Genomic DNA, 26,514 nt, shown 5'->3' on the forward strand with positions numbered 1-26,514 from the left:
CCATCTGGGTCGTCCAGGAGTACTGTTCCTTACCTGGGCGACGGGGCAGCTACAGCGCCTCTGCACCTGCTCTGTCCTCAACCCCCGAGCAGGGGGAGATGGGGTCTCAGGGTAGGATAGGGTGGACTCCCCTTGGTAGCCCTGGGCTCCCTGGAGGCCCCCTCAGTTGTCCCCTGCAGCAGGGGCTCACCAAACCGCAACCGTCGATCTCAGCAGCGACAGCGAGAAGGAGGGCTCCTGCGGCAAGCAGGGGGAGGAGAAGGGGAGGACCAGTATGAGGTCAGGGAGGGGAGCGGAGATAGGGCAGGTCCTCCCATTCCTCCCGCCTGCCAGGCCTCCAGCGTCATCACTTGCCACCCCTTCCTCTCCCCCACCGGCACCCTGGGCCCCTCCCTGTCTAGGATCCTGAGTCCCACCGTACCTTTCTCTTTCCCCTCTAGTCCTAGTTACATCTCCAGGGTCCGTTTCCCACCCCATTTTTACTCCTCCTCCTCGCTCTAATTTTTGCCCAACCTAACATCCCTCATCCCTCTTCTCCCCTTTTTCCCACCATTTCCCCACCTGTTGCCCCTTCTCTCTGACCTGTTTTTCTCTACCAACACCCTTCCCCTTGGACAGCCACTCTCCCGCCCTCTGCAGCCTCCCTCCCACCCCTTTCTAGTTGTCAGTGTTCCAGTTTCGACCTTCCCCCTCTGTCGGTTGCCCAGCACTGGCTCCTTCATTCCCCCAACCAATTCTCCCCAAGCAGCTCAGGGCAGGGGGCAGAGGCAGATTGGGGGTGGGAGAAAACCCCCTCCCAAGTCTGAATCCCTCCCACCGTGGACCTTCTCAGGGACTCCAGTCCCCATCTCTGCCCCAGCTCCAGCCCCAATGCTTCCACCTGCGCCTGTCTCTTCCTCCCCTATTTCCTCAGCATGGCCTGTCCCTGTTCTGTCCAGTCCATATCCTGTTCTCAATTTGGATCACTGCCCCCTTTTCATTCTCCCACCTCAGTAAATACCTAGAGAAATGGCAGGTGAGGTTGGGCAAAGGCTTGCCTGAACTCCAGGGCAAATAAAACTTGGGAAGAAAGTCAGGGCTGGGGGGGAGAAAAGGATGGGAAGCCTAGAGGCTAGGAGGAATTTTTGCCAACCAATAAAGAGCTAGAGGCAGGAGGCAAAAATGGGGGTGCAGTGCATGAAGGTGGGCTAAGCTCTGGAAAGCAGAAGGGGGCTCAAGTTTGGGAGCTGCAAGGGAACAGGAAGCAGGGGTGGGGAGAGAGCTAGAGGCTAGAGGAAAAGGGCACCTTAGTCTCAGGTGGGACAGGAAGACTGACAACCAGGGGACAGGGCGGACGGAGAGGCAGACACACCCCACATTCAGCTACTGGGCGTTTCTCTGGCCTCATTTCCCCACATGCTGCCCCATGGGGGGCAGAAAAGGATACTTTTGTCACCCACCCACCACTGCCGTCAAGTCGATTCCACACACAGAGGAGAAATATCCAGGTTAAGGGACCCTTCCTCAGGCTTCACATTGAGGATAGAGTTCTACCTCTCTGCAAACCTCACCATTGGGGTGTAACCAGACCAGTTAACAGTCTTGAGTGAAAGAAGCCTGCATGTGCCTGATTCTGCCACATGGGCTGGGGCACAGGTGTCTGTGTCCATGTCAGACCCCTGGCGTTGCAGGCGTGGTGGTGTTTCTGGGTCACAACACGCTGGCACAGGATATGGCTGCTGCCAGATGCCCAGTTAGCTCATTGTGACTGAGTGCAAAGTATTCATCAGCTCTCGCGTGGGTGTCCCCGTGTGTGTCCGTGTGTCTGGGTGTGTGGCTGTTTTTTTCCTGGCTTTGATAGGGGGATGAAGTCACCGTCTTGGATGGAGCTGGGCTTAGCTTCCTTCCTCTGCCTTGGCTTGAAGCCCCACAGCCAAGGATAGGTAGCAGCTCCCCTAGGAAGGATCTCTGGGTGGGAGGCAGGGGAAAGTAGATGAAATGGTGATGGAGGGTCTTAGACAGCATCACACAGAGACAGCAGACTGCAGAGTATGGATTTTCTTTGATTTCAATAAATATGTGCCATGGTCATCTTTTTTTTTGGTCCCATTTCCTGGTTTTATTATTTAGTGTATGGTCGCCATAAGTATACTTGGCCCAGAGAGTGGCCAGGAGACCCTGGAGAGGAGCAAGAACTAGAAATATAACCCTGGCATGTCTTGGAAGCCTGCTGCTGGGGACTGGATGCTGGAATCTCAGAGAGGGAGTGTATGATTCCAGATGCTTACAACTTTCTGGCCACTCACTGGACGCTTGACGGACATAATTCCAGGTTTTGATAGAAACACTGTCTAAAATCTGATTCACCCTCTGGATTTCGCGCTCTTGCAGGAGCTCGTGTCTTATATATGTTTGTATCTCAGGAAAGCACCAGGGCTTGCATAGAGTAGGTACCCAATAAACACTTGTCAATATTGAGTTGTGAGTTGTGAAAAGACTGTGAGAAAAGGATGGGGAAAGAATGCCTGGTAGGGAGTCACAGGCATAAAGGCAGGGAATCCCTGTGGTCAGAGTGGGGTAGGCCTCACTGCTCTGTCCTCAGTGGAACAGGAAGATTGGGTGTTGTCAAGAACTGTCCATGTGCATTGGCTGTTCTCCGAAGCCTCAGTCCAGGTGTCCTCAGCTCTGAGCTTCTATCCTTGAATGATCCTCCAGGTTCCTGTCCTGACCTTAGGAGGATAAGGAATAAAAGATATAGAAAAGGAAGAAAGGGAAAGACAAGGAGAAAGGAAAGGAAGACACAGAAAAGTAAAGGCAATTAAGGGCAAGGGCCTGAAGGATAGAGAGAGGGGAATGAAGAGAGGCCAGAGGCTGCGATCCAAGGAAGCAGTCCCAGAGGGGGGAAAGACAGAAAGCATTTGTACTGGGCTTCTGTTTACAAAGCACTTCCCTTCACAGTGCAGTATTTTATCAGCCCCACTTTGTGGCTGAGGAAACAGACTTATGGACTTTAACGGACTTTGCTAGGGGTGGTGAAGGTGGGCCTCAACCAGGTTTTCTGATCCCAAAGCCTGTAGTCTCTCCCCTCACCCAGCAACAGCCCTGGGAAATGACAGGATTGATGACTTGGGGCAGAAATAAATTAAGTGGATTCTTGAAGGACTTGTTTGAGAAGGAAGGGTGGGGAATCTGGATTTTTGAAACTTCTTTCTGCATCCAGTCATTACGTAGATTCAGTTAGAAGAAATTGCCAAGTACAAGACAGGGGGGTCAACATGCCATTACTGAGAGCTGAGGAGGGGTGCAAGGAAGGGGAACATGGAGAGAAAGGACTGAGCCTGAGATCAAAAACGGAAGAAAACTAAGAGACTAGGGCTGAAAGGGGGGCAAGAGAGCCATGGAAAGAAGGGTTTAGACCCTCAAAACTTCCTTTGCCTGGAGACATGGGTGTGGGAAGAAGGGAGGAGGGAGGACATTTCTATCTTGTGACAAAAGAAAGTCACACAATTGTTTTGTTCTCTGCTCTGGGGCGGGTGGGCGCCCGTATTTACCAGAGGGACTGAGGTCGCTGTGGCAACCACACATCTGGGCCCCGGAATCCAGATGTGCTGTATCCAGAAGCCATAGCATAACGATGAGGCAAACATTAGGTTCCCCAGTCCGGCCCCCACAGCTGGGAAGAGGACAAGAGGACTGGAGTGGAGAAGGGGGGTGGGGACGAAGGAGGAGAGGACTGAAGCGGGGGAGAAGAGAGGAAGTAATGGAAAGGGACAAGGAATGTGGATAAAAGAATGGAAAGGGAAAAGGGGGGTGGTATGAAAAAGAGAGGCAAGCCCAGGGTCAGTAGCAGGAGATGAGAAGACCAAGAGGAAAAAATAGACGGTGAAGCAGAGGAGGAGAAAGGGAAAAATACAAAAGAAGCAAGAAACCAATAAAATGAACAAAGGATCCAGACAAAACCCACTGCCGTCAGGTCCATTCCAACTCACAGTGACCCTACAGGACAGAGTAGAACTGCCCCATAGGGTTCCCAAGGCTGTAAATCTCTAAGGAAGCAGACTGCCCCATCTTTCTCCTGCAGAGCAGCTGGTGGGTTTGAACCACTGACCTTTTGGTTGGCAGCTGAGCGCGTGACCACTGCACCACCAGGGCTCCTTGAACAAAGAATAAAGGGTCAAAAAGAGGTGTTAACTCATAGTGAGGTAGAGAGCAAAGAAAGGCAGAAAAGTCTAGAGAAAGGGAGGGACTATGGGGTCAGGGATGATAGAGAAATCAACGGCGGGGATCCTGAGGACAGAAAACAGGAGGTGGTAGCACAAGGAAAGCAGGAGAAAAAAGATATGAGGGCCCAGGACAAAGAGGCCGATGAGGCAAAGGGCACTGGCCTGGCATGCTGAAGTGGCCTTGGATGGGGTGTGTGGCCTGAGGAATGGAGGTCTACACGGGTTTGGAAGAAAGCAACCCAGAGCTTGACCTGCCTTCCCCCGACAGTATGTATAACCAGTCGCCATGCCTCCTTCCCACCACTCCACTCCCTCAGCCAAGAGAGACCAGGCTCCTACTTCACACTCAAGTGCCGGCTGCCTTTGCTACTCAGCAGAGGTGCGACCCACCACACCCTAGAGCCTCCAGTCTGAGATGCCAGCACTTCAAGCACTTTCCTGAGCTGGGGTCAAGGAGGAGAAAGAACCACGGAACCCAGATGGGAACAATGCAGGAAGAAAAGGGCACTGTAGAGGAGGAGAGAAAGGAGCAAGGCATAAGAAAAAGACATGTCTACTGCGGACCAGGCTTTGCGAACGTCATCTTGTTTATTCTCATGTCTGCCCTGAGGTCAGAGTTTCCCATTTTATAGATGGGGAAACTAGGACTCAGGGTGTTAGTTATACATCAAGGACATTCACCAACAAAAGGCAAGGCAGGGAATCCAATTCAGGTGATCTGTCTCCAAAATCCTTGTTTATGCATTACACCGCCTGGTTAAGGCTGGGATCACCCCCAGGGACCCTGGGACAGGAAGCGTGGGTTGAGCAACCCAGGGCTGCCCTCTTGAGGGAGAAGAGGCCTAGTTCCTGGGAGCCCCAGTTCCAGGTCACCATAGTGACTTGGTCTGTTTTCACCCCAAACACAGTAATGAGCTGGGGGAGAGCCTGGCTGGACACGTGAGGTCCTTCAGGCCGGGCTTCTGGCCCGGGCGGCCCCTGTCCAGTCATCTGGGCCCTGAGCCCAGGCCCAGCCAACACCCTCCAGCTGACCCAGGACAAGCCTGCAGGGTCAGGCCTGAGGCGCTGCTGGCCAGGCACCCCCGCAGGTTGGGACTGATTCTTAGCCCCTCACCCTTTTCCTGCTCCCCTTCCCCGTAATCAGAATATTCAGCCTGTTGTTCCAGACCTGCTCATGTCCTTTCCTTTCCCCTGGACTCTCAAGTCTGCCTCCTCCAGCTCAGAGCTAAGAGGGTGCCCCCCAATATCCTCCCTCCAGAATACCACCTCCCTCTCCACTGTGGCCCTCCTTCCAGGCTCAGAGCCCTCTGGCCCCAGCTCCTGTTGTTTGTTTGAGCTGTTCACCCTGGAAAGCAAGGGGAGGGAGGGGAACCTACTGTAGAGCAGGGGACCCAGAGAAGCTGTTCACCCTGAAGGGTGTGGGGCCCCCTGTCCTTCCTGTTTACTCACATTCCAGAGATCTGTTATCTCCTGATCTATCAAACCATGAGGCATCCCACCCCCCCCACCCCCACCCTGTAATTCCCTGCTAGACACAGGCATACCCAGTTGCAGGGGAGGGGGCAAGGAGATGACATGTGGTCTGTGATTCTATACCCATCCTATCTCTGGGCCAGCTGTGTCTTCAGTGCTTGGTTCTTTGATCCTGGTCCCTATCAAAACCACCTTCCTCCAAACTCCCCGACCCCAGTCAGGAAGGCAGTCACTATTCCTTCAACTCCCTTTGTTTATTTAATAATAAAAAAGAAGACATGCACACACATAAACCTGATCTCCCGCCAGCATCCCTCCTTTACTCCCAGTAACTAACTCCAAAATGTAAAACTTCCCTTGTCCCACCTGAGGACTCAGTTCCCATTCCTCAGACAGACAAAAAAAGGATAAAGAGTATGCAGGAGCCCACCCTCAAACTTAATGCCCTCAAAGGGGAAGAAGCAGGGACTGAGGGTCCACTGAAATGAAAGGAGCCCTATATACCGAAGAGGGAGTGAGAGGAGAGGTAAATCCCTCTACCTCCAAATTAGTGCTTGACCCCACACCCTGTCTTTCCTTGACTGATTGCCCCAAGCCCAGGGAGCAGGGAAATGAGCAATATTCCCGCTTGGTCACCCCCAGCCCCCACTCCCCAATTCGAAGTCAGTGTGAGCTGTTGAGGTCAGGGGTGATTGAGGTAGAGGGGTTGGTGGGAGGCCTGGTGGGCCTGGCTGGCTGTAGAAGCTGGCAAGGGGCCCCCTGTGGCATTGCCGGGGGTCGGGGACGGCTGCTTTCGGAGCGAGGGGGGCACCGTGGAGGTCTTGATGTGAATCACCCTGGTGTCCATGACCTCGCACTCGATCTGCATCATCTCCTCATAGTCCCCTGGGGCTCCGCGGCCCGAAAGGGTCTCTGTGAGAAGGGGAAAGGCAAGGGAGCCGAGGAGGGGAGGCATACAGAGGAGGGACCAGGAAAGCAGAGGTGAACAGGAGGAAAAGATGGGCGAGGAGGAGGCAGCTCCATGGGAGAGTTGAAGGGGACAGCAGGGATGGAGTATGGCGCAGCGAGAAAGAAAGAAAATGACATAGATGAGAGTGGAGTCATACAGGTGAAGGAGTCAAAAGGAAAACTGAAGTGAGGGTCTGGCAGGTTCCCAGGCCGCCCCCCTCTGCCCAGCCACCTACCCAAGCACCTTGGGCAAAGGAAAACCAGCACCCTTGTCTTCCTCCCATCAAACTCTCCTCAATTATTTCTCTCCACCCATTTCCTGCTTCTTCTCATCTATGAGTCTAGCACTTCTCTGGGATATTCCATTCCTCTCCCCAATTCCCCCCTCAGCTCCTCATGCTGGATCTCCCCATCTGGACTTCCCCTTTCCTCAATCTCAGGACCCCTTCCCACACCCTGCAGGGAACGAATTACCATTGGGGGCCATGGCAGGCATCACCAGAGACATCTTAGGCCGGGAGGTCTTATTGTGGCTGATGGCTGGGAGCAGCAAGTGGTCCTGGGAAAGAGGGGCCAGGCCAGGAGAATGGAGGAAAACATACCAACAGGTTCCCTGGCCCTACTCTATACCATCCCTCTGAAAGTAGACTGCTGGACAACTCAGGAGGATGGAGATGGGGCAGGGAGGAAGACTCACCCTTCGAAAGGAGACAACATAAAATGTGTCTTCCCGTCGGTCGATTGCATCCAGGAACTCTGGCTGGGAACGGTCTGGGTGGCGATACAGCTGCAGTTGGCCCACAGAACCCCTAGGCAGGTGGGAAACAGGATTTGGGAGTTCCCACTACAAGCAGGGGGAAAAGGACGAGAGAAAGAGACAGGAGGTCCCAAAGGATAAGGGAGCATAATCCCGTGGGTGAAACAACAGGGAGCACAGGACAGCTCCTGGGGCAGAGCTATTTCGAGTGGAGCGTTGGTTAACCAATAAGTACCCCCTTCCTATACTCACCTTTCTGGGGGCCCCAGTGGTCGAGTGGGGACTGTTTTAACTGGAGGCGACTCCTTCCGTAGCTGAGACTTCTGGAAGGAGAGGTTTCTGAGGATTTGGAGAGGGTGAAGGGAGAGGGGAAACAGACAGCCAGCCAGCCCCTGGAAGCTGATGCCACCTCACACCCACCCCACCACTTCCCCTAAACAATCCCTCACACCAACCCACTATACCCACTCAAAATCCCCAGGACATTTAGCCCTTGTCTTCATGTAGCCATCCTCGAACCAGCCCGCCCCACCCCTCCTACCTGTCTCTCTTGGGCCCTCTGAGGGATCTTCCGCCGGCCTCTCTGGTGGCGCTGGACCCAGCCACTCAACTCATCTGCAAGCCTGGGGAGGCAGAGAAGAGTTCATGCTGCCATGCCAGGCCAAGACTCCCACTTTCCTTGCCTGCACACAGGAGTGAGACAAGAGGGCAAGGAGAGCTGGTGCTTCAGCACAGGAGGACAGCCAGACCACCTGTGGAGGGGCCTCAGGGAGGGAGGGAGGGAGGCAGGCAGGGAGGCAGGCAGGGAGGGCAGGGGCGGAAGCGCTCAGCCTCAGCCATAAATCCCCCACACCTCAGGGACTCCGTTCGGTTAAAGTGACGGCAATCGGAGGAGAGAAAGAGCTGGTCCAGGTCTCTCAGTAGCAGCTCCTTGGCACCCCCAGGGAAGGCTGTCAGATTCCTGGAGTGAGGCCAGGAGGAAGCAACGATCAGAGATTGCCAGCACTCCCACAATGACAGAGAAGCAAGCAATGACAGCAAGAGAACAGCTCTGGCTCACCCCAAAAAGAAAGGGCACCCCCAAAGGAGAAGGAGCCCTCTTTCGCTCCTCACCTAAAACTCGGTCGGCTTGCAGGGCTGGGCTCGGGCTCTTCAGGCCCCTGGGAGGAGCCCTGGAGGGGTGAGACTCCACGAACTGGCTCTTGCTCTGAGAACTCCAGCAGGTGCCTCCGGAGCCGAGGTTCCTCTCCGCTCACTTGAGGAGAGACAGGAGCCAAAGGAGGCTCACTGATGCTGTGGAGGACAGACAGAGCACAAGGAGGAATCCCTGCTTTAGTGAGTGTCTGGGTAAGAACAAGGGCTCTGCAGGCAGGCTGCCGGGGCCCCAATCTGCTGTACAAACCTGTCTTTCATCTGTAATACAGGAATGAGAACAGTACCTACCTCACAGAGCCAGGACACATGAGAAAAGGAGAGCACTTAAGTTAGAGCCTAGAACTCAGTAAGTATTTAATAGTCATTATCTTTATCAACATCAGCACCATTATCTCATCCGGGATGTACCATGTATAAGAGAAATGATGGAGCAAGAAAAGGCTGGCTGGAGATACCACTGGTGCCAAGGCGACCACAACTGTCAGTGTGTGAGTGGAATGGGAGTGACTTGCCAAAGCAGGCAAACAGGCGCTGCAAGGTGGGCTCCGCCACAGAAGGTTCCGGGGTGGTGGGGAGGGTCTCACCTGACAGGCCCAAAGTTGAAGGCAATGAAGAGGAGGAAGATCATGATGCAGACCACCTTCCTGTTTCCAGACCCCAACTTGAGCTCACTGTTCTAAGATGCAAAGGAAGAGATAAGAAGGAGGGTAAGGCATTCCCTCGGAACCGGTATTGCTGCTGGCCCTCCATGGACAGACCAGCCTTACCTTAGCCAGCAGGGCCTCGAGCTGCCGGCGGAGGGCAACATTCTCCCGACGCAGCTGCTGGTTATCGGACAGCACCGCCTGCAACCTTGCCTCCAGCCCCTGCAGATACTCTTTCTTCTTCCTGCGGGACTGGCAGGCCGACTCCCGGTTCTTAATCATCCGCTGCTGCCGCTTCAGCAGCTTTGCCTAGGCATCCAGGGGGTCAAAAAGAGAATGAAAGGTGGGTGGGAGAGGGGGACCATGGCCCCAATTCCAGATACTGGCCACCCAAAGCTAACATAGGCCCTTCCCCCGCCCTACCAATCCCTACCTACACACCCAGAGGCGGGTTTTTCCTCTCTACTAAATCAGTCCAGAGAAGAGGTCCTTCTCTCAACCACTCCCTGCTCCTGTTCCTCAAAGCTAGGAGAAGTTAGGCTGCAGAAGGAACTTCTTCTATTCTGGTAGAACCTTGGTTCCTCTCCTTGGCGGGTTTCCTTCTTCTGTGTCTTCCTTTTCAAAGCACAAACTTTAACCTTGCTATAATTAAAGAATCCTTTACCTGGTTTTCCCTCAGGAGGCAGCTTCTCTCCCTCCTCCAATTATTGCCTCAACCATAACACAGTGTGACTTCCCTGCTTTTGCTTTACAGGACCACCCGCACTTCACCATCTGCAGCGACAGCAAACCTAAGGACCCTAAAACTTCATGGGGTCGATATTCATACCTAAACAGGGGTCCACATCTTATAGGTCTACTTCCTCACTTTTTGTTCCTAGTTCTCAGCTTCCTTTTTCCACAGTTCTCCCCCATGACAGACTTCCCTCTTTTTTTCCTATTACTAACTCTACCCTCCTCCTCCCGAATAGTTACATCCACTTCAGGCGGGCAGGAGTTCCCAGGCATAGGAGCTGGGACGATGCTCTTCCTCTCAGGTCGTGCAACAGGGTGGGTCGGCCCCTCAGGTTGGACTCGAATAGCACCCTGGATAAGGACAACTGGGGACACTGGAGCAACAGACCAGGAGAGAGAGGCCAGAGAGCTGTGAGTCAGGCTGGGCTCTCTGTCCACGCCCATACCTGAGCACCTAAGGCTTGGAAGCCTTATAAGCTGTGAGCTCCCTGAGAAGACCCATCCAGCCCATCTCCTCTCCTTCTTCAGTACCTGGGGGTGGCTGGACGAGGTGCTGAAGAAGGACGGTGGTGCTAGGCGGCACAGCTCTGGGTGGCAGCGGGACAGTGGTTATCATCACAGGTTTAGGCTGCAGTGGCGGTTTCCGTGTGGGCAGGGCTTTGCCTGCAGGAAAGTGAGAGGACGGAAGGAAGGTCAGGTCTACAGGCCTCTTGCCAGGGACCCAGGTATGAGGAGGCCCCACTACCTGAGGAGCCATCAGGGGATGGGCCCATGCTGATCTGGACAGCTCCAAATGGGGGGGTTGGAACATCCCGCAGGAGGCACCCTGGTGGGGATGGGGACTCAGTCTTCACTTCCAGTACCTCCTCTCCTATGAGGGCCTACGTGGGGCAGTCCAGAGGGATGTTAGTCAGGAGTGGCAAGGAGAAGGAGCTAAAGAAGAGAAAGCTCTCGTACTCCTGAGAGTCAGAGAAGCTCACTGGAGTGTCTGGGGAGGAGGAAGGGAAGTTGATGCTCACCTGGCTGGGGGACTCTGCTGAGAGCAGGGAAGCCTCTGAGTTGATGGAGGAAGAAGGGGAGACAGGCTCTATCTTGGTCCGTACATCTGTGGGTGAAGGAGGGAAGGGGCAGCATAAGACAAACAACCAGGTATCAGATAAATGCTGAAGGGGAGGAGGACTAAGATTGGAAAATGGGAGACATGGTCATTTCTCCTTAAATGACTTTTTTTTTTTTTTCCTATTACTAGCCCTACTCTTCTCCTCCGCAATACTTACATCCACCTCAGGGGGGCAGGAGTTTAAAACCCCAAAATAAAACTATTCTGGCCAGAGGCAGGCAATCCAGAAGAAGACATGGAGCTGTTAATCTGCTGGCTCTCCTCCTACTTCGTCTGACATTTTCCTTTCTCCTTGAACGGCTCCTCTGATTTTTCTCACCACTGCTCAAGCTTCATGCTTGTCCCGCTCTTCCTCAGAGACCTAGTCTGATCACATAGAGGAGGACCAAGCAGGGAGAATCTCCAGCACTAATATGGGCCCAAATTCCTATCTTGCTGGATTTCCACCTCATTGCATCTATTAAGGACTGAATCACGTCCCCCGAAAAGATATACAGAAGTTCAACTCCTGTACCTATAAACGTGGCCTTGTTTGAGGAAATTGGGTTTTTCTTTTGTTACCAGCTCTGTCAAACGAGGTCACACGAGAGTAGGGTGGGTCCTAGTCCTAGTCCCTTCTGAGTGGTGTCTTATAAATAGGGAGTGACAGACAAGGGTGATATATATACCACGTGACAAGAGGCAGATGCATCTATAAGCAGCAAAGGAAAGAAGAACTCCCACAGCCCCCAGAAACTAGGAGAGGGGCCCACAGAGAAGAAACAGCTGAGACCCTGGTATGGATTTCTAGCCTCCAGAACTGTGAGAAAGTAAGTTTCTGTTCCTTAAAGCCATCCACTTTGTGGTATCTTGTCATGGCAGCCCTGGGACACTGAGACACCATCCCAGTGCTGTTAACACCCCCTCCATCCTGGACCGCCTACCTTGTCAGCCTCCCAGACACCTAATCTCAAAGCCCCGTCACCTCCGAGCCTGCATGTTCTCTGTTCAGAGTATCTTAAAAGACTCGATTGCTCCACGGAAACCAATGTTAGGGTCCATGTGGGTGATACAAAACCCATAAGAGAGCCAGATTCAGCCCAAAGGTCACCAGTCAGTCACACCTCTGGGCCATACCACTCATTTCGGTAATTATACAGTCAGCTAATATTGCTACTTTATAATTTCAACTCAATTTACATTTTGGAACACGTAATACAGTCATACAAAATTCCAAAGATGCAAAAAGGAATTCAGTGAAAAGTGAATCTCCTTCTCTTCCCTGTCCCCCAGCCAACCTATGTCCCCTCCCCAGAGGTAACCACTATTACAACTATTTAACCATGTAACTATTTATATGTGTTATAACCCTCACAAGACTCTCCAAGAGCAAGGATTATGCCTTATGCTTCTTGTCTCGCAAAGTGATAAATACAGACCCTCAAAAAACTACCTAAATTATTGCTGCTGTTACTTGCAGTCGATTCGATTCTGACTCACGGTAACCCCATGTGTTACAAAGCAGAACTGCTCCATAGGGTTTTCTTGGCTGTAATCTTAATGAAAGCAGATCACCAGATCTTTTCTTCCGCAGTACCACTGGGTGGGTTTACTATACTTCTCCACTTCTATGTTCTAGTGGTACAGCGGTTAAAGTACTTGGCTCTGCTAACGAAAGGGCTGGTGGTTCGAACCCACCAGCTGCTCCACAGGAGAAAGATATGGCAGTCTGCTTCCGTAAAGATTACAGCCCCAATCTAAGTGAGATGCCCCCTGATATGGACTGAATTTTGTCCCCTAAAACATGTGTTGGAATTCTAACTCCTATACTTGGGGATGTAATCCTATCTGGAAACAGTTTTCTTTGTTATGTTAATGAAGCCCTATCAGTGTAGAGGGTGTCCTAAACCTAATCACTTTTGAGTTACAAGGAACAGCAAAGACACAGAGACAAGCAACTACAAACAGGTGAAGATAAATTCCACACCATGTGAAGATCGTAGATCATGAAGGAACTGAGGAATGATGGGACAAGGATCTTCCCTAGAGCTGACAGAGAGAGAGCACCTTCCCCTAGAGCTGGTGCCCTAAATTCAGATTTCTAGCCTCCTAAGCCGTGAGAAAATAAATTTCTGTTTTTTAAGGCTACTCACTTGTGGTTGTTTCTGTTATAGCACCACTAGGAAACTAAGCCACCCCCTTTAATAAGCTCTTATGGCACCCCCTGGTGAGCTCTATCCTAGAGTGACCACACTTATATTGACTGGTACTTGTCTTTCTCCCATTACACTGCAGGATTCAAGTCAGCATGCTTTGCATCCCCAGCACCCTGTCTAGTACCTGGCATGGAGTAAGTGCTCAATCCATGTTTATTGGCACAGGAGAAAATAAACTTGAGAACACTTCTAAAAAGAGTACAAGTAACGTTAATTGTAGAATCCACGATTTGGGTATTAGGTATTCCAACTTTCCTGCACATCTGGAAATCTTTATAGCAAAATGTTGGAGGAGAGTGAAAATGCAAAATCATGGGAAGTTAAATTACACAACACGATACCAGGGAAAATAAAAAGAAAGAAAAATCATCTCCATCTCCTCAGCACTGCCCTTGGCTGTGGTTTCCTAAATTTCTCCCTCTCCCTGCTGGACTCTTTCTGGTTATCTGCCATTTCCCCTCCCCCACCTTTTCCTCCTAGTCCTCCTGCCTCCCACATCTACACACACAAACTCCACCTTGCCAAGACTGGGGATCTTGGCAGGCTGTTATTACCTGAGGGATCATCAGAGGTAAGGCCCACATTGATCTGAACGGTTCCAAATGGGGATGTTGGACCATCTCCCAGGAGGCAGAATGGGGGCACTAAGGACTCTGTTTTCACATCCAGCACCTCCCCTACACCAGGAGCCTGGGTGAGAGTGGGGGTGGGGCAGGAGGCAGGAAGAAGGGGGAAAAAAACGAGAGAGGTGTCCACAGTAAGAGGAAGAACAAAAGCTTTAGTGCTTACCAGCCACCAATTATTTGACATTCTGGTTTGAATGGTACTGAGTGTCTCCCTAAGCTATCTCTGGCCCCTTATTCTCTCTTTTTACTTTATTTGTGGGAGGGCTGAGGTCTCAAGATCTCAAATGTTGCCTTAGAGTACACACCTGGCAAGCAGCAGTTCTAGAATTCTCGGCAATTAACAACTCTCTTCTTCCCAGCCCCACCACTGCTAATATCTCTCTATATTAAAAACACTCTGTCTAGAAAGGGTCCCATAAACCAGAGGCTCCATCAGCCTGAGACCAGAGGAACTAGATGGTACCCAGCTACCACCAATGACCACCCTGCCAGGGAACAGAAAGTTCCTAACAGAGCAGAAGAAAAGTAGGGTGCAGAGCACAAATTCACTTAAAAAGACCAGACTTAATGGTCTTAGAGACTAGAGGGACCCTGGAAGACATGGACCCCGGATTCTCTGATAGCCCAAAACTGAAACCATTCCCAAAGCCAACCCCTCAGACAAATATTAGACTGGACTATAAGACATAAAATGATACTGGTGAAGACTGTGCTTCTTAGCTCAAGTAGATACATGAGACTAAACGGGCAGCTCCTGTCCAGAGGTGAGATGAGAAGGCTGAAACGGACAGGAGCTGATTGAATGCACATGGGAAATCTCCAGTGGAAAGGAGGAGTGTGCTGTCATATTGCAGGGAGAGCAACTAGGGTCACCAAATAATATGTGTATAAATTTTTGCACAAGAAACTAACTTGAACTACAAACTTCCACTTAAAGCACAATTAAAAAAAAAAAAAAGCTCAATGTCCAAGACTGGGGAGATGGTTAATTAAATTAATATATTCACTTTGCAACCATGTATTAAGCACTGGTCTGTGCCAGGCACTGTTCTTTGACTGCACAAAGTATCTCTTCATGAAGCTTATATTCTTGTGGATGTGACATACCACATGATAGAAAACTCTAGTCACTGAAAGTTTTGTTTCAGAAGAACATTTAAAGATACCGGGAAATTCTTATTTAGGTGAGAAAATCCAATTCTAAAACCATAGATAGAAACCTAATTCTACATAAAATGTTTACATATTTAAAAAGAACGGAGAGAATATATATATCAAAATGTCAATGATGAGACATTACAGTTAACATTTATTTTCCTTGCTTTTCTGTATTTCTAATTTTTTTTTTTACACTGAAAAGTTAAATTGCTTTTAAAATGATAAGTGTTTGTTCTAAATAAAAAGACTCTGTCTACACTTTTAGACAGAGTGGAGATGTGACAATCAGGATGTCAAAGAAACAGCAAAGGCAAAAAAAGAAGGGCACCCCTCCCCGCCCAGGACTCATAGCACACAAATCATTTCATCAGCACCTGTGTGTGAAGGGTATGGAGCAGAGTCTCAGCCACAGAGAGCAGATGCAAGGACTGAGCTCTCTCACCTGGCTGGAGGGTTCCGTGGAGAGATGTGATGATTCAGAACTGAGGGAGGAGGAAGAGCACGGGGAGGATGGTTCAGACTTCACCTCAAGATCTAGAAGAAACGGGGTCAGAAAATAACCGGGAAGCAGAGCCTGAAGAGTCCAGAAAGTGCCCAAGGGCATGGGGGTGGGAATTCCCCCACTAGGAAATGGGGAAAGGAACAAACCTAAGGGATTAACAGGGAGAAGAGTGCATGTCAATTACACAAAAGTGATGTGAGGATCCAAAGAATTACATATTTCATAGTTCCTGGAAAAGAGTGAGATGATGAGGGTTTCTGGAAGGATAAGGGAATCACATAGGATGTCTTACCTGGGAAGATAGGTAAGGGGTCCCATGGGGGCTCAGGGGGACTGGCATCCATCCCCACATCCAGAGAGCTGCTGTCGAACTGAATAAGGGAAAGAATCGGTGGGGAGGAATGTGAGAACGAAGGAGTGCCTCCAGATGAGCCCTAGCCTGGGGATGAGTGCTGGTTCTAGAACCATTCCCACCCATCATGGGTTAAGAGACAAGGCTGGGGGTTCAATACCGGGACATCCTGCTCCAGGCAACGGAAGAGCTGCGTCTGCTCCTCGGCCACTTCATCCAGGCCAGTGTACAGGGTACAGTCTGCAAGGGTGAGGACTGTCGGGGGGTCGTCCAGTGACCCAGCCTACAGATCTGCACACAAGAACCCGCCCCATCCCTCATTGGCTCGGCCCGCTCAGCTCCACCGCCCGCCCACTTGAAAAGTGATACAGCCAAAGAGCTACTGCTCCTCCTTCCCCGACTCCAGAACAACTTGATGTTGCAGCAACGAATGAAGGTCTTCCCCAACTCCCACAGCCTCCGTATGCACAGCGAGCCCCCCTGCTCCGCCCCCCTTCAGATGGTGGAGTCCCTATTTTCCCAGCTTTCCGCTTTGGGCTTCCGCTTCTTTCCCGCGTGCCTTAGGAGCACAGTTTGCCACAGCCCCCTTCCCTCCCCAAGCCCTCACTCCGCGGACCCCAGTCCTCCGGGCTCAGTAGGTTGTCCGTGAAGAAACGCGTCGGGTCGGCAATCTCGCTGAGGAGCATCAGCTCCGCCATCTTTTCCCCCCACCCCCCAACCATGAGATGGTTCCTAAGGCCCGCCTTTCCCCATTGTCAACTAATCAGTTGACTCTTGGAGAAAAAAGGGGCGTCCCGGAAGCTGTACCGACCAGTAAGACACCGGGGTGCTGAGTACATGGATCAATAGACAAGGTGGCCGTATAGCCCCGGCCAATAGGAGCACGGCAGAAGGCGGACAGCGGTTCCACCGTCCCCGGGTGTAAAATTTGCGCATGCGCTAAACGGTCCCAGGAATTAAAAAGCCTCTTAGGAGTTGCAGTTCCCAGGCTTTAAAGCTCCGTCATCTCCCTCAACCATTCCTAAGTTTTTAAGTTCAGACAGCTACCTAGACGTCGGAAAAGGATAAGCCCTCCCCCCACCAAATGAAGCACACGTAACCATGTAAAAATTTTAAAAGGAAAGGAGGTGCAACGAGAGCACTGCTATCTCCTCTAGGAAGACAAAAGCTGGGGATGGGATATGGGGTGAAACTCTCCCTCTATGCCCCCCCCCCAAAGTCTGACAGACAGACCACAAGTCACAGGTTTCTGTCTGTTTTAACGTTGAGCTTTAATCAGCCAAACATCTTGCGTAGACCCTGAGCCAGCCCAGCATCCTGTTTCTTCCTCTGAATGACCACCTTCCCCAGCTCCTCTTGAGCTGCCCGGTTCTTTGTGTCTACCGCCAGCACCTTCTTCAGGTCATCAGTTGCTTTTTCCAGGTTCCCAAGGGCGGCTTGGGCAACCCCTCTTCGGTACAAGGCCTTCAAATGGCCAGGCTCTCGCTCCAGCACCCTGTCACAGCTCTGGACTGCCAACTGGGGCTGCCCTAGCAGCAGCTGACAGGCAGCCAGATTGGCGTGAAGGGTAGTGCGTTCTGGAGGACCAGGTGGGGGTAAAGTCAGCAGCAGCCGAAGAGCCCGTCCATAGCATCGGGCAGCGCCTTTAGGGTTCCCAGCTCGAAATAATTCTGTGCCTTGAGCATGTTCTTCCCTGGCCAGGGCCTCCTTCTCGCTGGCCTCCAACTCCCAAGAGTCCCGGCCCTGAGTGAAAGAGGCCAGTGTGAGCCTGACAGGTGGTCCAGAGTGCCCAGGGAGCTGAAGCTCTGCCTCCTCACCTTTACACATGGACTCCAAACATTTCTCTAGGAGCTCTCCCCAAGTTTCCTCCCTCCATGGCCCTATTCCCAAAGTTAGCTCTGTCCAGCCCTCTGGCAGTCCTGACCCAAAAGGAAGCCCCCAAACCAGTACCCGGCAGCGGGAGCCCAGCTTGGGTTTATCCAAGCCTCGGCCACTGGTTACTATCTTCTTGACAAAGCTCCCATCAGGACAGTGCCAGAAATTAGAAGCTTGAAGGGGCTGTAGATCACTGGCTGATCCATGAGACTTATCAAAGTCTCCTTCAAGTTCAGCGGCCAGTTTTTCAGTCCCTTGAGGATTTTCTAGAATTTGACTGATTGGATCTGGGCATTCGCCCAGCTCAAGGATTTCAGTAGGAGGGTCTCTGGGCTGCTGCCTAATCTGAGAAGTTGAATCAAGGTTCTTCTGGGAGTTCTTTTTCCATTGTTGTTGCGCTTGTGAGGTGTCTTCTTCTCCCTTTGGTTGGTCTGGTGGCATCTCCATTTGGCCAGAGAGGAAGGGACCAGATTCAGGTCAGCAGCTGAAAAGAAAATCAAAACAATGCTAATTGCAGAATTCTTATTTAGATTTCCTCTCTCGCCCGTCCCTCTGTGAACCAGGCCCCCGGTGCTGAAAGTCCTCAGTCCACCCACTCCCAAATTCTCTGCCCTATTCCAGCTTCCGACACACCGCGATCTAATCTAAAACTATAAATTCCACAATTCCTCGCGCGGTTCTAGTAGCCGCCCCAACTACGGAAAGCAGTCGGATCAAAAGGTCCAAGAGACCGAAAAGCCTATCCTCGTGCAATACCTGGACCGTTCGAATTACCTCTCCTTCCAAAGCTAGAGCTCACTGAGTACGGTCCTCAGAGTCTTGCCCCATGCGGAGAGGATTGCCCGGGAGGCTACGAGCAAGCCGGAAAGAAGCTGACAGCGAACCCTGGAGTCCGCAAGACGGCGAATCAACTCAAATTCCTGCCAGCCAATCGGGGGGAGGGAGGAATCTGGTTACCCCGCCCACTGAGCGTGACATCATTTCCCCCCCAACCGGCAAGCCTCAGGCCTTAGCAACCGATCTAGGCCAGGGTTCTGAGCGGCCACGTTGGTTGGAGTCTACGTCTGAAGGAGTCCTGGAATGGGGGGAGACTGGGGCGAATGAAGATGGAGTCGGGGGTGGCGGAGGTGGTGGCGAATGATAGTCGCGGCAGGCCAGTCCTTTTTTCTGGCAGACCTCAGGACCACCTGTGATATTATTATTCACTGTTTCGGGCTCCCTCCCCCCGCCAAAAAAAATAACCGTTGCCGTCGAGCCGATTTCTACTCGTAGCGAGCCTGTAGTACTGAGTAGAACTACTGCCCCATAACTGCCCCATAGGGTTTCCAAAAGCAGCTGGTAGACTTTTTGGTTAGCAGCCGAGTTTTAACCACTGCACCACCAGGGCTCCCATCCAGGTGGGGTGCTCCAAGATAAACCCTCAAGTCTCTTTCTTCCTAACAGCCCTATTCCCCTTGGAGAGCCACCTGAGGCTTCTCTTTACCTTTTCTATCATAGCCATTGTGGCTTCTCCAGCTCTTCTATATCAAGAAATCTTAGTGCTTCTCTCTAACTTTAATGTGCCCACATATCACCTGGGGAACTTGTTAACTTGCAGATTATAATATAGGAGGTCTGAGGTGGGACCTGTGATTCTGCATGTCTAACGAGGTCTCAAATGATGCTGGTGCTGCTGGTCCATGGATCACACTTTGAATAACATGATTCTAGAATAACTTTGGAAACCCTGGTGGTGTAGTGGTTAAGTGCTACGGCTGCTAACCAAAGGATTGACAGTTCGAATCTGCCAGGCTCCTTGGAAACGCTATGGGGCAGTTCTACTCTGTCCTATAGGGTCGCTCTGAGTCGAAATCCACTCGACGGCAGCACTGGGTTTGGTTTTTGGTTAGAATAACTTCATCCCATTCTATTCACTCCTTGCTCTGTCCCCCTTCAGTTTGTCCTACATTTTGCACATGTAACTGGTATAACCTGCTCCACTGATGTAGCAGTGGAGAACTGGTCCTCATCCTCCCTTTTGTGATTTAGCCTTACTTGTCCAGAGCTCTGTACAGGCTGGGTCACCACTACTCTGATGCTTGGACTCTGTGGGCTCCCACTGAAAATTAATCCACCTTTTCTCCCTCCCCTTTCTCCTTTCCATTTCAGGGAAAGGCTGGCAGTCTAGAATGAGTCATGTAGGATTTGATTACATCCTAATCCCTGGACAAAGATTGCTAATGTGTATTATGTGTGTCTTAACTAAGAGAGTCACTACAATGACCCATCAATGATCAGCTTCTCTGTACTAAAAGAAACTGTACTCTGTTACAAATGTATTATTTTCTAATGTTCTGTAGTTGTTTTGTGTGTGTGCTTTTCAGTTCCAGTAGATTCCACAGGGCAAGAACCTTGTTTCCTATTTCGTTTGTGTTTCAATTGCTTCCCCATTCATTCGTTCAACAAATGTTTATTGAGTACCTGCTATGTGCCAGGCAGCATGCTAGGAACTGGGAACACATAGGTGAATGAGACAGACACAGTTCGTGGCCTCATGGAGCCTATATTCTGGTCAAATAGAGTAAGTAATTACAGTGATTTGAAGAAGTGTGAGGTGCTGTGAATGTAGATAATGGCAATGAGGTAATATTCCTTGAGAAGGCAATATTTTTGCTGTCATCTAACGAATGAGTTGGCACTGGACCTCAGAGAACCATACCCGTAGGCCTCAAATTGAGAAAAACTGAATTAAATGGTCAGTTTTGTCTCTTTAGGTGATTCCTTGACACCATTGTGATTGTAAATACAAATACAAACATAAGAACTCAAGTCCCTGAAAGAGTAATTCAAATCATCCAAAATGCAAATATTTTTGTTTTTTAAAAGGTCACCCATCAAAAACACAAAATTTTAAATCTTTAGAAGAAGACTCAGGGGTCCCCAGAGAAGATATGCACGAATCTACAGATTCTCCCCAGGTTTCAGCTTGAGAATAACAAGACTAGATAGGTTCCACCATGTAAATACTCAGAAATGGAAAAGAGTATAAGGGCTCTCCCCCAAAGTGTAGATACTGTGTGAACGTTGACTGACTCACATTGCTTGTTCTCTCCCAGCTTCCTGTCCCTGGACTCTCATTATGTCAGAGGATCTGGCCACATTCTGCTTCTTTCCTTGCCTTACCCAACAAGGGCACGGTTTTGCCTTCATTAAAGATCTAACCTGATATCCAGAATGTATTACGAACTCCTACAACTTAATGACAAAAAGACAGACCACCCAATCAAAAAATGGGCAAAGGACTTGTATAGACATTCCACCAAAGAAGATATGCAAATGGCCAATAAACGCATGAAAAAATGCTCAGCATCATTAGTCATTAGGGAAGTGCAAAATAAAACAACAATAAAATACCACCTCACGCCCATTAGGATGGCTATGATTTAAAATAAAATGTAATACAACAGCTGTTGGTGAGGATGTTGAGAAATTGTAACCTTCCTCCATAGCTGGTGGGATTGTAAAATGGTGCAGGCACAGTGGAAAATCGTCAGGAGGTTCCTCAAAAACTTAAAGAACTACCATATGACCCAACAATTTCACTCTTAGTTACATAACCAAAAGAATTGAAAGCATAAACACAAACAGAAACCTGCACAGCAATGCTCATTGCAGCACTGTTCACAATAGCCACAAGGTGGAAACAACCTAAATGTCCATCAACAGATGAACTGATAAACAAAATGTGGAATATACATACAATGGAATATTATCCAGCCATAAAGAGGGATGAAGTCCTGATACTTGCTATGACATGAATGAACCTTGACAACATTATGCTTACTGAAATAAGTCAGTCACAAAGGGACAGATATTGTGTAATCTCACTTATATGAAATATCTAGAATAGGCAAGTGTATAGAGACCAAAGTTTATTAGTGGTTACCAAAGATGGGTGGGAGGGGGGAGGGGGAGTCATTGCTTAGGGAGCACTGAGTTTCTGCAAGGTGTTGAAAAAAATTGGAAATGGATAATGGTTGCACAACATGAATAGAGTCACTGAATTGTACATGTAAAAAATGTTGAAATGGTAAATGTTTGGTTGTATATATTTTACCACAATAGAAAAGCACAGAATTATATAGACAGCTTCCTTAAAAAAATAAACTACACTTTTTGCATATTAAAAAAAAATCTAAACCAAAGGCAGAGCCTAAGGAGAGGTCCAAAAGCTGGTGCAAGGTAGTTTGTGAGGTGTGGTTGGTTGGTGTTGTCCCCGCACACATATGACGCTTGCCCTCTAAATAGTTGGAGTCTTTTTCTACTCCTTCAATAATCCTTACTGAATACCTGGAATTCATCAATGAAGTTTAACAGGATCCTTACCAGCAGTCTAATATGAATAAAGAGTCATAGTTAATAAATGCCCCAGGTACGAGGGCAAAAGGGACAAGTGGCAGAGGATATTTCCAACGGAGTGATCTGAAAAATCATGAAGGCATTTGGAGAGTTGAGTTTTGAAGGGTGGGCACAATTTTGACATGCAGAGATTGAAGGGGTTGAAGGGATTTTTTTTTTTTTTTTAGATGGAGGAACCTGCATGAGGCAGGAAAGATAAAGAAAGCAAAGCCACTTTACACTCAGTATTATTCATCTCCGGTGTGTTAACCTCAGCTTTCCCAGAATATTCGTTTGTGGTGCTGTTCACCAGGCGTCAAGCCGGCTGGAAGTTTCTACACCCTCACATTTCCCTGCGTTCCATACTTACCACATGAAACCATATGCTGCACTTATTTTCTGCCATTTATCATCAAATGTGACACAAAAATTCTGGTCTTCCAAAGGCTAAGTAAATTTCCCCTGTGTTTAGCTTTGGTGGTTTCTGTGGTTTTCAGTTCTGCTGGGATTTGTGTCAAAATGGCCCCTCCCTCCTCTTTGCTCCTGAAACATTTTGCTTGTGCTCCCTTTAAAAGCAGGGAAAGGCCGACTTTGCAGCAGTGAAATGTTTAATGATAAGAGCTGCTCTTTACCAAACACTCAGCACGTGCCAGACATCGTGATAAATGTCTCATATATTTTACCTCATCTTCTCCTCACACAACTCCATGAGCTACTTATTCATTTAGTCATTCAACAAGTCTTTATTGACGGTCTCCTCTGTACCAGTCAGTGTGGTTGTGTGCCAGCAATTCCACGTGACAGAGTAGAACTACCTCATAGGGGTTTCTTGGCCGTAATCTTCACAGAGGCAGATTGCCAGGAGCAGATTGCCAGATCTTTCTCCCGTGGAGCTGCTGGATGGCTTCGAACGGCCAACCTTTTGATTAGCAGCTGAGCCTTTAACCATTGCACCACCTGGATGCCTTACGCATGCATGTATAATATACATATATATTACAAAGAATAGTTAAATGAACATCATAGAGCTTAAGAAAATATCCCCAATATCAGTGAATCTCCCTGGGTGTCTCTCCCCAATGAGATCTTCTTTCTCACCAAAGTGTAACCACTATTCTGAATGTTATGTTTTACTACACAGATAAGTATCAAAAGAGGTTTTGTTTTGTTTTCTCCTTCAAAGACCAAGCATATTTCAGCATGTTTATATAATAATGGGAATGTTTCAGAAAAGAGGAGAAAATTGATCATGCAGAAGAGATGCGAGATAATTTCACAAGCCACATCTCTTAGCAGGTAAGAAGGAATGGGGCCTCAGTTCACAGACCCGGGGGTGGGGCGGACAGACCACTTTCTTTGTGGTGACAGGGAGAAGGCAGTAAATACAGCAGAGATACAGGTAGGCTGGTGGATTTGGGATAGGACCATGAGGAAGTTGTTTTCTGAAACCTTCCATTTTCTCACCGAAATGGGAAGAGAAGTCGTCATCTTGTGAAATTGTGATCTTTGAATTTGGGGATGTGAACCGACTAAGAAAATGTGGGCTTGCAGGCCCAATGGAAGTGAGACCAGTCAGCATGATTGTGTGTTTTTCCCCAGGCACATTCAGCTGTTGGAGCAGGCAGAGTTGGATTTGATCAGGGTTAAAGTGCATCGGGAGCATCTGGGTAGCACAAACTGTTAAGCGCTACTAGCTACTGTCAAGTTACTACTGGCTGAAAGGTTGACAGTTCAAACCCACCCAGAGGCGCCTCAGAAGACAGGCCTGGTGATCTGCTTCCAAAAGGTCAGAGCCTTGAAAACCCTATGCAGCTGTTCTACTCTGCACACATAGGGTTGCCATGAGTCAGAATCGACTTGATGGCAACCAACAACAACAAAGTGTATCAAAAGCAGAGGGGTCAACAGAATATAGGGTGAAGACTGAGGGGTAATTACAGCATTGAACTATGGAGTCTAAACCAAATGATGAGTGTGATGGATTGAATTATGTGCCCCAAAAATGTGTCTCTCAACTTGGTTAGGCCATGATTCCCAGTATTGTGTGGTTGTTCTCCATTTTGTGACTGTAATTTTATGTTAAGAGGATTAGGGTGGGATTGTAACACCACCCTTACTCAGGTCACCTCCCTGATCCTGATAAAAGGAAAAAGAAGCAAGCAGAGACTTGGGGACCTCATACCACCAAGAAAGCAGCACCAGGAGCAGAGTGCATCCTTTGGACCTGGGGTTCCTGTACCTGAGAAGCTCCTTGACCAGGGGAAGACTGAGGACAAGGACCTTCCTCCAGAGCCAAAAAAGAGAGAAAGCCTTCACCTGGAGCTGACACCGTGAATTTGAACTTGTAACCTATTAGACTGTGAGAGAATAAATTTCTCTTTGTTAAAGCCATCCACTTGTGGTGTTTTTGTTATAGCAGTACCAGATGACTAAGACAATGAACCAAGTGAGAAATTGAAGCTATCGAATAGCGATGAATAGTGATAGCGTTAATAGATGGGAGAGCTAGGTGGGGTTGAAGAATTTTTGGAATAGGGGTACTGGAGGGATGACATGAAAAGATGAGATTTTTAGAGGTATGGCAGTTAGTGGTGGTAACCAAGTTAAAGGTATGACATAGAAAGTGGCTGGGGAGAGAGGGTAACAGATCATTGGAGGTGAGGAAAGCAAGCAGTTGACCAAAGTAATGAATGGATTATCTCCATGGATATTGGAGCCATCAAAAATAATGAAATAACAGAGACAGAAGTGCTGGTAGAGAGAATGACAATGAGCCAAGTGCTGAATCTTCCATGAAGGGGGCAGGGGGGAAGCGCTGACCCAGGATTGAATTCCGGGGGAAATCAGAACTACCAAGTAAACGTTAAAGGAGGCCAGAGCCTTTTCTGGAGGATGGAGTCTCAGTCAATACGGGTGTAAAACCAAGAGCACTACTTTCAGAGGGAATTGGATTAAGGTGGTAGGAGAATCAGATTGGAATACTGTGTTTCCCCCTGAGGAAGGAGTCTGGGTGAGGTGAAGAGATATAATCAGTAACCAGTTGCCATGGATTTGACTCTGACTCTTGGAGACGCATGTGTATTAGAGTAGAGCTGTGGTCCACAGAATTTTCAATGGCAGATTTTTCAGAAGTAGATCACCAGGCCTTTTTTTTGAAGTGCCTCTGGGTGGACTCGAACCTCCCTCCAATCAAGTGTGTTAACCATTTGCACCACCCAAGGAGTCCTAAATAGACATGGGAGAAGCCCTTTTCATTCACTCCTCCCTCTGCCCAATTGCTTTCAATTCAACTGTGTTCAAAGATTCGTAGTACAAGTTTTACCTGATGAGGATCTGTAAACCATAGATAAACCAAATTTGGTTCCAGCCCTTAAGTGGCTTACGAGGTAAGGTGCATACATCAAGATATCACATGGGAAGAAATGAAAAAAATGCAGATAAAGTGAATAATGGGTTTAGACACAGATACCTTTCTCCTAAAGAAAGTTTCTCTGGCTGAAGCCACTTCTTTTGGCCTCTCCTTTCCCGCTTGGTAGACTTCCTGGGTGATACAAATGGTTAACACACTTGGCTACTAACCAAAAGGTCGCCTGTTCAAGTCTACCCAGAGGTGCCTTGGAAGAAAAGCCTTGTGAAGTGCTTCCGAAAAAATCAGCCATTGAAAACCCTCTGGGGCACAGTTCTACTCTGACACACATGGGGTCACCATGAGACAGAGTCAACTAGACAACAATTTTTTGTTGTTATTGTTGTTGAGAATATGCATAACAAAACATGCACCAAATCAACAGTTTCTACGTGTACCATTTAGTGACATTGATTACATTTCTTGAGTTGTTTGACCAGTCTCACCCTCCTTTTTGGAGTCATTCCTCCTCTATTAACATAAATTCACTCTCCTCTAAGGTTTTTATCTAATCTTTCAAGTTGCTGTTGACAATTTGATCACATATAGTTCTTAAAAGACCTTAATGCTCAAAGCAGGCCTTGTTTACTAGGTAAAAGTTAAACTATTGTTTGATTTTAAGAAGACTTTAATATATATTTTTGGTTTAAGGTTTAAAGATTATCTTAGGGCAATAGTTTCAGGGATTCATCCAACCTTCATGGCTTCAGCAAGTCTGAGTCTGTGAGAATTTGAAGTTCTGTTCTGCAGTTTCCACCTTTTGATCAGGATTCTTCTATAGAATCTTGATCAAAATGTTCAGTAACGGTAGCCTGGCACAATACAGTTTTTCTGGTCTCCTGGCAAAGGAGGCAGTTGTTTATGGAGGCAATTACTTCTCCTTCTATTCTTGATGCTCCTTCTTCCTCTGTTACTTTAGGTGAACAGAGACAAATTGTCTCTCTCTGTTTTTTTTTCCTCCCCCTTGGTAGTCCTGAGGTGACCTCAAT

At 49.0% G+C, this 26,514-nt stretch overlaps 3 protein-coding genes across 7 annotated transcripts in view; all 3 read right to left on the reverse strand.

Moving 5' to 3' along the window:
- The window catches only part of TNXB (tenascin XB), a 72,200-nt gene extending 66,418 nt beyond the window's left edge, over positions 1–5,782 (reverse strand). Inside the window, exon 1 of the mRNA XM_064283993.1 lies at positions 34–5,782. The gene's annotated coding sequence lies outside the window, so the exon portion shown is untranslated. The remainder of the gene's footprint in view (positions 1–33) is intronic.
- Positions 5,783–5,910: 128 nt separating this feature from the next.
- On the reverse strand, positions 5,911–16,614 carry ATF6B (activating transcription factor 6 beta). Of its 4 annotated transcripts, none has more exons than XM_010601526.3 (18): positions 16,484–16,614; positions 16,028–16,107; positions 15,808–15,886; positions 15,456–15,547; positions 13,784–13,919; positions 10,934–11,019; positions 10,660–10,795; positions 10,446–10,577; positions 10,155–10,288; positions 9,303–9,488; positions 9,120–9,211; positions 8,494–8,673; positions 8,234–8,341; positions 7,922–8,003; positions 7,633–7,703; positions 7,321–7,432; positions 7,098–7,182; positions 5,911–6,587 (listed from the first exon to the last, which is right to left on the reverse strand). In XM_010601526.3, exons 1-18 carry the CDS (start codon positions 16,587–16,589, stop codon positions 6,358–6,360), a joined length of 2,127 nt encoding a protein of 708 aa, XP_010599828.2. In that variant the 5' UTR covers positions 16,590–16,614; the 3' UTR covers positions 5,911–6,357. The 4 variants fall into 4 exon arrangements, with proteins under 4 accessions (XP_010599828.2, XP_023397116.2, XP_023397119.2 ...); XM_023541348.2 differs by having other exon boundaries at positions 16,475–16,582; XM_023541351.2 differs by having other exon boundaries at positions 16,028–16,158; positions 16,484–16,578.
- Positions 16,615–16,724: 110 nt separating this feature from the next.
- FKBPL (FKBP prolyl isomerase like) lies at positions 16,725–18,683 on the reverse strand. 2 transcript variants are annotated; one of them, XM_064284025.1, is made up of 2 exons: positions 18,499–18,683; positions 16,725–18,226 (listed from the first exon to the last, which is right to left on the reverse strand). In XM_064284025.1, the coding sequence occupies exon 2, from the start codon at positions 18,187–18,189 to the stop codon at positions 17,143–17,145; it is 1,047 nt and encodes a 348-aa protein (XP_064140095.1). In that variant the 5' UTR covers positions 18,190–18,226; positions 18,499–18,683; the 3' UTR covers positions 16,725–17,142. The 2 variants fall into 2 exon arrangements, with proteins under 2 accessions (XP_064140095.1, XP_003422304.1); XM_003422256.4 differs by having other exon boundaries at positions 18,517–18,680.
- Positions 18,684–26,514: the final 7,831 nt, after the last annotated feature.

The sequence above is a fragment of the Loxodonta africana genome, chromosome 1, assembly GCF_030014295.1.
Source record: "Loxodonta africana isolate mLoxAfr1 chromosome 1, mLoxAfr1.hap2, whole genome shotgun sequence".
Lineage (NCBI taxonomy): Eukaryota > Metazoa > Chordata > Mammalia > Proboscidea > Elephantidae > Loxodonta > Loxodonta africana.